Raw genomic sequence first — 15,164 nt, 5'->3', positions numbered from 1 at the left:
TTGTTTCAAGAAGAAGTATCCGTACCTTTTTGGAAAAAGAAAAGAATAGAGGCTATGGGGGCGTGTGGCTGAGCTCCAATGCTTCCAACCTCCTCTTCTACCTCCTTCACTCCTCTTTGCTTTCTCCTCTTACTCTCTCTCTCTCCTCTCTCTCTCTCTCTCTCTCTCTCTTTCCCTCTCTCTCTCCTGTTTTTTTTTTTTTCTCTCCAGCCAAAAGAAAGGAAAAGGGCTGCCGCCCCCCCCCCCTTCCTTCTCCTATTTAATGCTGGAAACTCATTAGTGAGTTTCCAGATTTGGGTCTCCCACATTAGGGAGTTTCCAAATTCTAGACTCCTTCCCTAATGTACATTTGGTTGACTATTTGACCTCCTAATCCTAAAAGGTATGGAGTCCTCAATACCCTTTTTTAATTAGGGAAGAGGGCTAACCCTAAACCCTCTTAACTCTATTCCCGAAATTAATAAAAATCATTAATTTAATAAATACATTTTTTTGAATTTACTTATTAATAGGTACTCAAAAGTTCCCAAAATTGGTCATGTTGACCCTGGAGACTTTTTATATAATAATAACCCCAATTTAAAACTCCCAGCTGAATTTAAAGTCATAAAAATGTTAAGCTTGGATTTTGGATCGGATCCGGATCCAAGATCCAAACCCATACTCATACAAGATTTGGATTAAGACTTATATCCATTCCAGATTTTTGTAGGACCTAACTAGGACCCAAATCCATAAAAATTTGGATCCTATACCTTGGATTCAATCCGATCCAATTTCGGATCCGTCCCAACAAACTGCTAAAATTTTAGAAAAACGTGATTTCTGGGCGAACCAGAAATCGGATTTGAAAAAGTAAAATACCATTGCACTCAGAATTTCGAGACGCATCCAACGATATATTACATAAATATCAAATTTCGAATTTCGCCCGAAAATAACTCGAACTTTGCTTGAATTTCGCTTGAATTTAAAGGTTGAATTTAAAACTCTTTGCCACACATCGATTGGCTTGTCTAGACCCTGATGATGAGACTTGGGTCAAACCCAAACTCTAAGACCTTGGTCTAAACTCGAGCCTCAAACGATTTTCTTACCAGACTTAGCCAAATTTCAAAGTTTTTCATGAAGTGACTAAGGTCTGAAAACACGAGATCTTACATCCCTACCTCCTTAAAAGAATTTCGTCCTCGAAATTAGAACGTACCCAAAATAAGTTATCACACGAGTACTATCGATTTGACCACTAAGAAGATACCTTAAGCCAGATCAGTCTGATCGTCCTGAGTAGAAGTTGTAACGGCATAAACCCTCCCATTAGTCTTCCGCTGACCCTGTTGCGGTTGAGGTATCTGTTGTTGTTGCTGTAGTGGTTGTTGTCCTACCTGAGTTGCTGGCTTATTCGGACAAAAAGGAGCAATGTGCCCTGGCTGTTTGCAGTGATAGCAATTTTCCTTGAACAACGGGCAAAAACCTTGTGGATGGTTCTTGCCGCACCTACGACATGTTGGCGGGGCCTTTTCTTGCTGTTGCCCATTATAGGTCCGCGGCTTCTTGCCACCCTGAGTCTTTCCGCCTGTAGGTGGATCCTTCCTCTTTCCGCCCAAAGCATCACCTCCATTTGTGCCTCCCTTTTGCGATACATTCCTAGATCTTTCCCAGTCCTCGGTTAGTACGGTGGCTGACTCGATTGCCTCGGCCAGGGTAGAAGGACGACCCCCGAGAACACGAGTCCGTAACCCGTCTTTCAGTCCACGCACGAATCTAGCCGCCCTTGCCTTCTTATTCTTGAAGAGGTTTGGGCTATACTTCTCAAGACTTCGGAACTTAGTAGTGTATTCCACTAGACTCATGGTCCCCTGAGTCAGATCGAGGAACCTTTGTTGCATCTGCTCCTCGGCGTAAGGGGGAAAGTAGGCGTACAGAAACTCCTCCCTGAACGTCTCCCAAGGAATCTCATCCCAATCAGCAAATTTCACCCTTCGTAGGGTGTCCCACCAGTTCATGGCATCGCCCTTTAAGCGGTAAGTGCCAAAGGGTGTCTTTCTCTCCTCAGGGACAAGTAAGACGTCAAACACCCGCTCAATCTCCTCGACCCATCTCTCGGCAGCCTCCGGGTCTGCCTTTCCTGAAAAGGAAGGCGGGTCCAACTTTAGAAACCTCTCGAACGAAACGCCACTAGCGTTGGGAATGATGTTGACCGGAGGGTCACGAGTCGCTGCCTGCACGGCTGCCTGTGCAGCCTGTGCTGCTTGGGCCGTTTGTGCAGCTTGTGCCGCCATAGTCTCTGTTAGAGTATGGATGGTCTCCATCATGAAATCTCTTTCCTCTTGCCAGTTCGTGGGAGCAGCAGTAGAAGACGAAGTGCCTCTACGGGTATAGTGCGACATCTACAATGCACCACCTTTTTCAAATTAGACTATTATTGACACTACCCCTTTAGGGTTGATCATGAACAGTATTCGTTCCCGAATCACATCAGACTTTTAATTCACACCAAAAAACATTAAATTTTAAGTAACATAATCACACAGGACTTATATAAAGTAAGCAAAAGTATTAAGCAACATACCAGTGAAGAAGACTGCTCTCGAGGACGAGTCACAACTTCTTGACGCTTCAGGACAGGGCTCACATACCAATTATGAAAATTAAACACTCAAAGACGATAAATTTGCAAGTATTTGTGGTGGCTCTGATACCAAACCTGTAACGACCCCAACTCATCCGCTTTGAAAATGCGGAATTTTTTTTTTTTATGTTTTTGTTGCAACCCTGCCCAGCCCAGCCGACCTTGTTGGCTGGGCTTAACAGCATATACACAGGCCCAGTGTGGGCCTGTGTATGCTGTCAACAATCAACAGCATAAAAATTTATTTAAGCACAACTGCCTGTTAAAAAATATCATGTGTTCTTTTTTTTTTTAACATGGGAAGAACACCCAGCCCAACCGACCCTGTCAGTTGGGTCCAAAAGCATACACACAGGTCCAGTTTGGACCTGTGTAGGCTGTCAAAGGTGACAGCAAAACCCACCCCACAAAAACTGGATTTTTTTTTTTTTGAGAACACACACCTGCCCCAGCCGACCCTGTCGGCTGGGTCCAACAGCATGTACACAGGTCCAGTTTGGACCTGTGTATGCTGTCAACAACAGCAGCACCACTTATTTTGCAAAAACTGAAATTTTCCTTTTTTTTTTTTTAAAAAAAAAAGATACCCAGCCCAGCTGACAGGGTCGGCTGGGTCCAAAATATGTACACAGGTCCAGATTGGACCTGTGCATGCTGTCAAAAACAGCAGCAAAACACCTCTTTTGAGAAACCTGCCCCCTAGTATATCATATATATGTATCTATATATATATTTCTCTAAAACGGCAAAAATACAGCCTATACGAAACGGGATAATGGTGGAAATCGAGGTTCACTGTTCCTCTATGGATTTCCATCAAAAGAAGCATGGAAAATCCAATCTTTACCCTATTTCTCATTTGTTTTAAGAAGTACCCGTACCTTTTTGGAAAAAGAAAAGAATAGAGGCTATGGGGGCGTGTGGCTGAGCTCCAATGCTTCCAACCTCCTCTTCTACCTCCTTCACTCCTCTTTGCTTTCTCCTCTTACTCTCTCTCTCTCTCTCTCCTCTCTCTCTCTCTCTTTCTCTCTCTCTCTCCTGTTTTTTTTTTTTTTTTCTCTCCAGCCAAAAGAAAGGAAAAGGGCTGCCGCCCCTCCCCCCTTCCTTCTCCTATTTAATGCTGGAAACTCATTAGTGAGTTTCCAGATTTGGGTCTCCCACATTAGGGAGTTTCCAAATTCTAGACTCCTTCCCTAATGTACATTTGGTTGACTATTTGACCTCCTAATCCTAAAAGGTATGGAATCCTCAATACCCTTTTTTAATTAGGGAAGAGGGCTAACCCTAAACCCTACTCTATTCCCGAAATTAATAAAAATCATTAATTTAATAAATACATTTTTTTGAATTTACTTATTAATAGGTACTCAAAAGTTCCCAAAATTGGTCATGTTGACCCTGGAGACTTTTTATATAATAATAACCCCAATTTAAAACTCCCAGCTGAATTTAAAGTCATAAAAATGTTAAGCTTGGATTTTGGATCGGATCCGGATCCAAGATCCAAACCCATACTCATACAAGATTTGGATTAAGACTTATATCCATTCCAGATTTTTGTAGGACCTAACTAGGACCCAAATCCATAAAAATTTGGATCCTATACCTTGGATTCAATCCGATCCAATTTCGGATCCGTCCCAACAAACTGCTAAAATTTTAGAAAAACGTGATTTCTGGGCCAACCGGAAATCGGATTTGAAAAAGTAAAATACCATTGCACTCAGAATTTCGAGACGCATCCAACGATATATTACATGAATATCAAATTCTGAATTTCGCCCGAAAATAACTCGAACTTTGCTTGAATTTCGCTTGAATTTAAAGGTTGAATTTAAAACTCTTTGCCACACATCGATTGGCTTGTCTAGACCCTGATGATGAGACTTGGGTCAAACCCAAACTCTAAGACCTTGGTCTAAACTCGAGCCTCAAACGATTTTCTTACCAGACTTGGCCAAATTTCAAAGTTTTTCATGAAGTGACTAAGGTCTGAAAACACAAGATCTTACAATAATAATCAACAAAATCAACGCCGGATCACCTGGTCTGGGGAATGTATAACCTCAGAAGGAATTCTGCCCTAAATGGTATACCTAGTCTTGGACCATACACTTCCTCACAGGAGTTCACCGTCTTTGCGGCTACCCGTTCGTGGACAGTGTACATCCTCACAGAGAATCTACCACTCTAACCAGTTACCTGATTTTGATCATACACACCCTCGCAGATAATCCTTTGAAGATCGGGTCCTCAACAGACACCCTACTCAGTGATACATGCATCAATACAATGGACTGCTCCGAACCATCGACCACTCTTGGGGTCAATAGCCACCAATATGGGCAGAAGAAGCATGTATATCAGCAATATGCATCGTATTACTTCACATGGTAAAACAAAACACACGATCACTCATTCCTACAATAAGGTTCCATGAACCATGAACATATTATCGCATACTTCAAACATTTCTTATCACGTGGCATATCAATCACATCACATAGAAACATATAATACTACACATCGTGTTATTGCCACAAGGAACATTATAATCCTTAAATATGACCTCAAAGCATGCGTAAACGACACATGAGAACCCACAGATATGGCAATCCAGCTGATTCTATTAGGGATGGCAGTGGACCGAGGGAAAGCGGGGCCCCGCCCTGTTTGGACCGGGGATGAAGGGTATGAAACGGGGATGGAGGCGGGGACGAAGGTTAAAATCCATCTTCGTCCGGGGGTGGAGGCGGGGATGGACGTGCACTTTTCCCCGCCCCGCCCCGCCCCGTCCCTGCCACGATCCCTGCCTCATCCCCGCCCCAACCCCGCCCCGACCACTTTTCCCCGCAATATCCCCGCCCCGCCCCGCCTCATATCCGTTTGAACCGGGGATGGAGGACATGAAACAGGGATGAAGGCGGGGGTGGAGGATAAAATCCATCCCCGCCAGGGAGTCGGGGCGGGGGTGGAGGATAAAATCTTGAGGTGGGGCGGGGGTGGAGACCTTGTCCCCCGCCCCACTGTCATCCCTAGATTCTATAGGCGAAGAGTAACTAACTCTATCCGACAGCCAAACAAAACAACTGAATAAGACAAGCACTCATAACAATGCTCGCGATACATACAATTACCATCAAATGGCTCAGTCCATCAGCAAGTAATTAAATTAATCGTAAGGCATAAACCATTGCATCGCAAGCCATTCATAAGCTATACATGATAAGCAATCATACAACAACAGTTATATCACAATATGTAAGCAGCTTATAAGACAAGCGACCACATCAATCCTAGTTGCCACCAGTTCGTAGATTACGAGTTGTATGCAATCACATCAATCATAAGAGACGCAAGCCAACAAGTGCTACGCATCGAGGGGCTCGGCCCCTCCTACTTACTATGAAGGCAGGGAGGGTCGAGCCCTCCTCTGCGAAGATCGAAGGCAGGGAAGGCTCAGGCCCCTCCCTGCGATAAACAGAGGCAGGGAGGGTCGGACCCTCCCCTATGCATCGAGACAGGGAGGGGGTTCGACCCTCTCTGGTAAAAGAAAAGGCAGGCAGGGGGCCCAAAACCCCTGTCAGAACCTTTCTTACAGGCAGCAAGGGTTTTACCCCTGCCGACTTGTCGGCAAAGTGGCAGGGGCTTAAGCCTCTGCTGGACGACTATCCCTTGCCATAACGGACCGACAGGCAAGGGCTTTTGCCCCTGTCGGTCGACGAAAGGAATAAGAAAAAGGGGAAGAGGAGGCGGTAGAGGGGTACGCACCTAGGCTGCCAGCGATAGGTGGCCGAACGCAGGGCGAGAATGGAGAGACGGGATTCGTTGATCGGTACGAGGTTCGATTTCCTGGCGCCTTTACCAGGGGTAATCGAACCAAGGATCGAATTTTATGCCTTTTGCTTTGCTTAAAGATTGTCTAAGAATTTATTTTAAGTCTAAGAATGCACAAAGAATCATGCTTGTGTGAATTCAAAGATGTATGCTCTTTTGAGAAGAGTAATTCAAAAATTTTTGGGATTTTTCAAGTGATTTTTTTGAAATAAATTTTGAAGATACTTGAAGAAAATGATTCAAAGGGTAGAAAATTGGTTTGAAAAAGTTAGATTTTTTAATCTAACTACTTGAAATTCTAAGTCTTGGAATAATCAGAGTTTGGAAAATGAATTTTGAAATGAAGAGAAAAGGAGAATTGGAATCAGAATTTTGAGAAAAAATGAAGTTTTTAAAGTCAAAATAGACTTTGAATTTGAATGGACCGATTCTTGAAAAAGGAACTGTTAGTTCCAGAACCTGAAACAGGAATTTTGAATGGGAAGTTGAATTTTGACTTGAAAAATAGATTTGAAGATAGTTTTGGAAATAGAAATTGAAGTTGGGATCTTGAAATCCAAATAAGATTCGAAAATGGAATTGATTTTTGAATTGGATTTTGAAATATGGAATTCAAGATGAAATTGGATTCGAAAATCTGGAATCCAAGATGGAATCAGATTTGAAATCTGGAATCCTAGATGGAATTTGGATCCGAAATCTAGAATTCTACATGGAATTGGATCTGGAATTTGGAATCCAAGATGGAATTGGATTTAAAAATCTGAATCCTAGATGAAATTTGGATCCAATATGAATTAGAAGATGGATCTAGATTTTGGGAATCCAGATTGAATTTGATTTTAGAGTGGATTTGAGAAATCCAGATAGAGCTTGGAGATGGATTTGGATTTAGGGAAAATCGAATTTTTGAGATTCAGAATCAAGCTCAAAACCTTAATTTTGGATAAATGATTTGAATTGAGAATCAAGACTCAATCTTTAGATAGAACTTTGGAGATTTTGAAAAATAAAGAATAAATTTGATTTTAAACTTGAATTTTGAAATCAGGAGATGAATCTGGGATTTCAAAGTTTGAATTGAACTTTGAAATATGATCTGGGATATTGAATCAAATTTAAAATTGAATCCGGAAAATGAATTTGGAATTTCAAAGTTGAATTGAACTTTGAAATTTGATTTGAATTGAAAATTGAATTTTGAATATAGAAGTGAATTCGAAATTTCAAAGTCAAATTGGACTTTGAAATTGAAGTTTGAATTTTGAAATGAGATAGAATTGAGAATAGGAAGATGAATTTGAATTTATAAATGAGAACTGAAGATTGGTCTGAGAAATGAGAAGATATTTGAAGAATTATCTTAAAATCACTTGGATTTTTGAAGAAAATTTGAAATAATATGATGTAATTTTATCCTAAATGATGAATGAATAAAATAATTTTGAAAATTGAATATTGAAAAACATATTTCATTTTTTAAATAAATTGAAATAAGATTGAAGATATAATACATTTCTGACTATAGCCATAAAATGTATTATATAATAATCTATATTTAAATTCAGATGAAGAATAAAACACATTTTGGTGCCTTTATTGAGTTTGAAATGAAATTGACTCCCAATATATCCTGACTATGGTCATTGATATATATTTTGAGTTAATTTCAAGTAAAACTCTGATAAAAAAGAAAATATTTAGAAAATATGATGATTTTTTAAAGAGATCCAGTATGGATCCAATGTTATTCCATAAAAGATAAAAATCCTAAGCATTGTTCACATTTTGACTATGGCCATCAATGTGAGTCATTTGCTTAGGATTAATTACTTCTTATTAGAATGGTGCACGTGTCATTCATGTTCCCATTCGTGAAATTTTGAAATAAAAGAGAAAATGATATGAAACAAGTATTTCTAAAAAATATGCATGCTCATACATTCTAATCTAAGACTAGAAATGTAAAGAATTCTCATTATATCTAGCTATTACATCATTGAATGGAATTGAAATTGCAATTTCTAAGTTAAGAAGGAAAAATAACATTTTCTACCTAATTCCTACAAAATCCAAGTTAGCGTAAGGTAAATGAGAGATATTATATTAATATACAAATACACATGTCTATATCTATCCCGAATCACTACTCTAAAAACATATATGTGATGTCTAAATGCATGAACTAAGGGGAGGATAGATGTTATAATGCTTGGGGCAATGCTAGAGCATACTAAGTGAATGTAAAAGGGCTAAACAAATGCCAAAACTGGCGTTAAGATACGGTAAAATGCTGAAGTTGCTACTATGGATGCTTGGTAAGAAATATTTAGGGGAAATATTAAGAAACAGTAAAATATTTACTATGAAAACCAGCAATTAATGAGAGTAACAGGGTATTGAGAATCATTACTGGATAATAAGCAAAGACACAATAAAAACTCAGATATAACCAACGGTTAGGCTTATATATAAGGCTTGGACATAAGTTAAATGTAGAACAGTAACTATGATGTATTGCCTCACACACTATGATAACATAACATTAACTATATGCACTCACACACTGCTAACCATATGATGCTAAACATATATATCAATTTGCACTGCTGACCCACCATTCTGCTATTTAGCACACTACACTTCATATGATGTTAACGCACATACTGATTATTAGATCAAGTCCATAATGTATATATTAAATGCTACCTACTATAAGGATACCCCAGAAAATAACATGAATGCAAGGTGGCAATGACTAAATGAGGATGCAATATCTTACAAATGCTATGTATAACAGGATGCAGGGGAGGTGAATAGCGCAGGTGCATGAGGGCATAGCTGCAGTTATTGGTGAATGAGCATGGGATTAATTTGCAGCAAGAAGTGTATTGGAGGTGATGAGGTGCTGAATGCAGCTACAAGGCAGTGAGAAATGATGCTGGACTTAAATAAGTGCATGGTGTTCAACAGTGTTGCTGAGAAAGGAGTGTAGAGTGTATGCAAATGGGAGGTGGTCACAGGAAATATGAATGCATTTGGTGATGTAATGTTTGACAGCAGTGGAGGCGTGCAACACTGTGTGAAGCAATGGACAGATGCAGAGCATGTCAACACTACAGAAAATGCAGGGGAATAAAGAAGTTGTGTACAGGTAGTGGAATAATTGCAGAAAATCTGGAGGTGTGTTACAACTCTCCAGTGAAGTTGAGAAAACACACTATTACTGTTGGAAGATGATAAGGAAGTGAGGACGCAGCAGTAAAACACTGTGGTGCTGCAATATGTGACACGGGATAGATATGGCAGTGTTGCCATGAAGAAGAGACTGAGGTGTATGTGTGTGCTAGTAGGGTAACAGAATGAAAAATAAACACTGTGAGGTGCTATTGTTAAAATGTATCTCCTAAAAATCATTATTGTAAATATAAATATATATATATATATATTTATATACATAGAGATATATTTACATATAATATATTATATGTACATATATCTCTATATATATAAATATATATATTTATATATATTTACCCGAAAGGGTATTTTTGTCATTTCCTTATTGATTTTAGACAAATATATATGAATAAATGAAATGTTATGATGAATTATAATGATTTTCTGAGTTGATTGAGATAGCATGTTATGAATCTATAGATTTGGCTTTTCTATTGTAGCATGATTATATATTGAACTTAGATATGATAATCAGATCCTTATTGATTTTAGATCTTAATATGAGGTTATGATTGTGACGCTTATATTAGCGTATAGGTGAATGACACATCCCGCCTACAAATGACTAGTTTTGACTTATTAGGTGAATGATACATCACGCCTACATAGTTTCATTGCAAATGATTGCATTATGATTGTCTGAGTAAATATATCACACCTATGTATCATGATTGATGTGTATCATGAATATCTAATTAAATTACTTATAAGATATGTGCGTGTGTTTCACGTTGGAATGGTTAAATGTAATTTGACTTATTGTTTTTAAGAATTATGAATGCATATGAAAATGATGCAATGATCTGAATGTCTTAGATGCATATATATATATATATATATATATATATATATATATATATATATATATATATATATATATATATATATATATTATGCGATGACTTGTATGACTTGAATGCATATAAATATTGCTTTATTACGTGAGTTAAGGTTGAATAGAATATTAAGTAATAAAATACGTTTAAATGCTTTATGTTCGAATGCTTGAAATGAATGACTCATAGAACGTTGTTCCCTTGTCTATCACTTGACGATGGATGAATAATATATCTTTACCTTTAAATGCTTGATATGTTTTCTTTAAGTTTGAGTTTGGGTTGTTGTACCAGACTTTAGTGAGTCTGACCCCGTTTTATGGGGGACAGGTAATGTAGGTAAAGTATGATGAGTAGTTGAAGCGAAGGGTTGGTCGAGTTGCATCCTCGAGGGTCCACTCTGACCTTGCAATCTTGGTATTCATGATCTTTTCGTTTGAAGTACTTGATCATGTAGGGACTGAAGTATTTTTTCATACTCTGATTTGAAATAAAATTAAAACTTTTCATATTTCATTCTTATATTGTACGTGGTTTGAAATGTGTATATCCCGTTTAGTGTAATTGCGCCCAAAGTCTTAGCCGTTTTTAAAAATTGTTTCCGCATTATAAGATCTGATTTACTTATAAAAAAAAATTGGTCTCGAAATTTCAATATTTGAACTATAATTATGGTTAAAAATTTTGGGGCGTTACAGAAGAACAATAGGAAAAAGAGTAAGAAGCGTTACTGGATGGATAAGAAGAAGGAATAGGATCTAGAAGACGAAGAAGCTTTATCGGATGTTCATAAGAAGATCATGATCCTTAAGCCTTGATCTGGGGCTCTGATACCATGATAGAAATCGTGGGTTCCTTCTCATACACAAGACTGAGCACAAGGTGAGGGGAGAATATGTGAGAGTTGCAGAATCCTCAATAGGAGGCTGCAGTGTTGGCTATCCATTAAGTATAAGGTGTTACAATTACTAGGGTACGAAAATACCAATTACACAACAAGAGAAATTTACAATATGCCATTAATGAACATGTGCTTAAATATGTAATTAAGTAAACTGGAATTGGGTTTGGATATGATCCAAACTCAGTCGTGAATGGGGACTTCTTTTCAATTTATATAAGTGAGGAGTGGCTAAAAAGGCGAGCCATTGGGGGCTCCCCATAGGGACGTTGGGAGCCTTCAACGATCATAAATATGACCGTTGGGGTCCTAACGTCCTTATGTGGGTCCCCCAAGGTGGTTTAAAGAAATAAAAAAAATGAAAATAAGTAAAAATAAGAAAAGTTATTTGACAAGAAATAGTTGTTTCTAAAACAACTATGTGAAATGATGAAAATACCCCTATCGAGTATTTCACACACACACACACACACACACACACACATATATATATATATATATATATATATATATATATATATATATATATATATATATATATATATATATATATATATATATATATATATATATTAACATTTATATCATCGAGTCTCATGAGAATGGAGATGACAACTTCTCGATGATCCTCCATTTTTACAAAGAAGAAATAGAGAGAGAGAAAGAAAGAGAGAGGGTAGAACAGAAGCGAGGTACTCTTTGGACACCACGATCCACGCTCTCACGTCCACATGAACAAGTTCATTAACCGATGGATCTGATACCATGTAATGAAACCATCAAAATCTCAAAAGGGTGCTACAAAGGCTCCAATGAGATACAAATACAAAAGTGGTCACTTATGGACCAAAAGAACTCTCACAATGGAGATACACACCAACTCACAAAGCCAGTTACAAGTAAACAATTTAAGAGAGCTTTCATTAACAAATGCTTAGGAAAGCATGGAGAAACACAATAGGGAAGATCCCTATTTATAAGCACAACAAAGGGAGAAGGTTCCAATCAGTCACATGTTACAAACTTTAATAAAAATAAAGAAATTACAAATCTTCCCCTAGTGGGCTGACCCCTATTACAAAAGGAAATGACTGAAATACCCTGATGATATTTCAGTTTATATATATATATATATATATATATATATATATATATATATATATATATATATATATATATATATATATATATTGGGTACAATATCTTAACATATTGTTCGTTGTTTAGGCCCAACTAATAACAGCATCAGACATGATATTCCAAAACTTAGATCAGCCATGTTTGTTACTAGGATATGTGGATGTTGAAATGAATTCAAATAATTCTTTGTCAAACAAAAAATAAGCACGTTAGTGTGTGCACATGCAGATATGCCGCATGTGTGCATTTAACACATGCATCAAAGGATGTGTCTGATCATTTTCTGCAAGTATTCTTCCATTACAAGAAGTTTCCCATGGCATGTGATGTCAACATGTACTAAACCATATATTGAATCTCTTGTTACCTAGCCATCACATTTTGTCTTGTTTTTCTCTCCCTTTTTCTATTCTTGTATGTCCACTTATGTCGGCTGGTATGCTTTTTCCCTGTGTAAAACTGAAATCTATCAAGTTTCCAAGTTTCATATCTATTTAACATCATGCAAATGTAAAGTCAAGTGTCCTGCTAAGACAGAAGGTCTCACATTCATTATGGACACTTTTTTTTATACAACAAAAGATCAAGTGATTTTTTTGAAATGTTGACAGGTGTTAGTACATGGGTCTACGAAGTCTACCAGTACTTATTTTGCATTCATAGGGTTTAATGACAAATATATTTCAAACCCTATCAGATTACTAGGCAATCCCAGATCTGATGTTTGTTTGTCACAATGTTTTCACTCAATCTGGGAATGGATCTTTTTCTTTTTGTCCATGCACTAGTACTAATTAGCTTTCTCTGGTGCAGGTTGTTCTCGTTGCAAATTCTTTGCCAGCTCTAAATGATGTTACTGCATCTGAAATACCTGAAATTGTGGCTGAAGCTGCCAAGGTTAGGATTCATATGCTTGAATTAACACATTCTACACAAATATATGTCCCTATATCGCATATTTCATCATTTAAAATCTGTGTCCAATTAGGCTTTTTTAGTGCTATACGCATATTTTACTTTATGCACAATCAAATCAAAATTGTCAAGTGCTTGACTCATTCCAAGTTCCTCTTTAACCAACACAGCATTGTGATATCCTTCGCAAAGCTGCTGAATCTGGGGGACTTCTAGTGGATGCAATGACCAAGGATGATGACACGTCTGGGCACATTTTGTCTTCCCTACCATCTCTGATGGTTGTTGAAAATGGTTGTGGGAGTCCATGCATTGATTTCAGACAAGTCAGTTCAGAGCTTGCTTCTGTTGCAAAAGATGCAGACTTGGTAAGATATTTGTGTTTCAGAGTGGTCTTCTTTTTCCTTTATTTCTTCTTTTGTTCTCAGCCTTGTGCTAGTTTTTTATGTTGCTCAATGGCAGTCAATTTCCTATCAGAATGACTGTCATCAATGGTCTGTTTTGTAAGCTTGGATTTCTTCATGATACATAAGCCAAACTTACATGATTCATCTTTTTCATATAGATAACATTTAGGCAATTGTAAGAAAAGGAATGGGCTGAATGGACCTTTGTAACATAGGGCATGGGGGGCATAACTCTGGAGCGTTCAAGGCTTCAAGCAGTGGGGGGGGGGGGGGGCGTAGTTCATATGAAATTTTGTGGTGAATTACATGAGGATGACTAGACTCATTGGGAACATTGAGGAATGGCAAATTCTAGAGAATCATATGGGTATATATAGATCTAGGCGATGTGGAAAAGTTTTAACACAGTATTGTTAGTCAATGTATTAGAGCAGCATGTATTAGTGGCATTTATGTTATGTAATCTGTATTTATGCGCTATGTAAATAGGGGCAGTTTTGTCACATGAGGGTTGCATCCATGGTCAATCATTATGACCTAGTCAATATAATGAGTCCACCAGGATAGATGGGTCAACAATTTCTATGATTGCGGCCTCTCTTTTTCCTTTGGGTTACATCAAGGATCTGCTTTAAGCCCTTTCCTATTTGCTATAGTGATGGATGAGCTTACGAGATCAATTCAAGAAAATGTGCCATGGTGTATGTTGTTTGTTGATGATATTGTTTTGATTGATGAGTCTAGAGCTGAGGTTAATGCTAAGTTAGAATTATGGAGACAGACATTGGAAGCAAGAGGTTTTAAGTTGAGTAAGAGTAAGACAAAATATATGGAATGTCGGTTTAGTAAGCAACGAAGTAGTGATGGGAGTGTAGTGAAGCTTGGTGAGCAAGAAATACTGGTGGATGATTGTTTCAAATATTTGGGATCTATCATTCAAAAGTATGGAAAAATTGATGGAGATGTAAATCATAGGATAAAGGTTGGGTGGATGAAATAGAAAAGTGCAACTAGAGTGTTGTGCGATCGTAGAATGCCATTGCGGTTAAAGGAAAAGTTTTATAGGACGACTATTAGGCCCGCTTTACTATATGGTACGGAATGTTGGGATGCCAAGAGACATCATATTCAAAAAATGAGTGTAGCTGAGATGCGTATGCTTAGATGGATGTGTGGAAATACAATAAAATATAAGATTCGGAACGAGGAGATACGTAAGAAGGTAGGCGTTGCACCCATTGAAAATAAGATGAGAG

At 37.9% G+C, this 15,164-nt stretch overlaps 1 protein-coding gene across 3 annotated transcripts in view; it reads left to right on the top strand.

The window, feature by feature from the left end:
- The window catches only part of LOC149815553 (pantothenate kinase 2-like), a 152,278-nt gene that overhangs the window by 126,112 nt on the left and 11,002 nt on the right, over positions 1–15,164 (top strand). For 2 of the 3 annotated variants that reach the window (XM_089988265.1, XM_089988266.1), the window contains exons 19-20: positions 13,400–13,483; positions 13,672–13,869. The exons of the other annotated variant lie outside the window; for it this stretch is intronic. In XM_089988265.1, coding sequence (XP_089844391.1) covers positions 13,400–13,483; positions 13,672–13,869 — 282 coding nt within the window. The remainder of the gene's footprint in view (positions 1–13,399; positions 13,484–13,671; positions 13,870–15,164) is intronic. 3 annotated transcript variants of the gene reach the window in all.

The sequence above is a fragment of the Nuphar pumila genome, chromosome 15 (genome assembly GCF_984573655.1).
Source record: "Nuphar pumila chromosome 15, dmNupPumi1.hap1.1, whole genome shotgun sequence".
Classification (NCBI taxonomy): domain Eukaryota; kingdom Viridiplantae; phylum Streptophyta; class Magnoliopsida; order Nymphaeales; family Nymphaeaceae; genus Nuphar; species Nuphar pumila.
The sequence above is the reverse complement of the archived record's forward strand: the minus strand, read 5'-3'. Positions and strand labels throughout refer to the sequence as shown.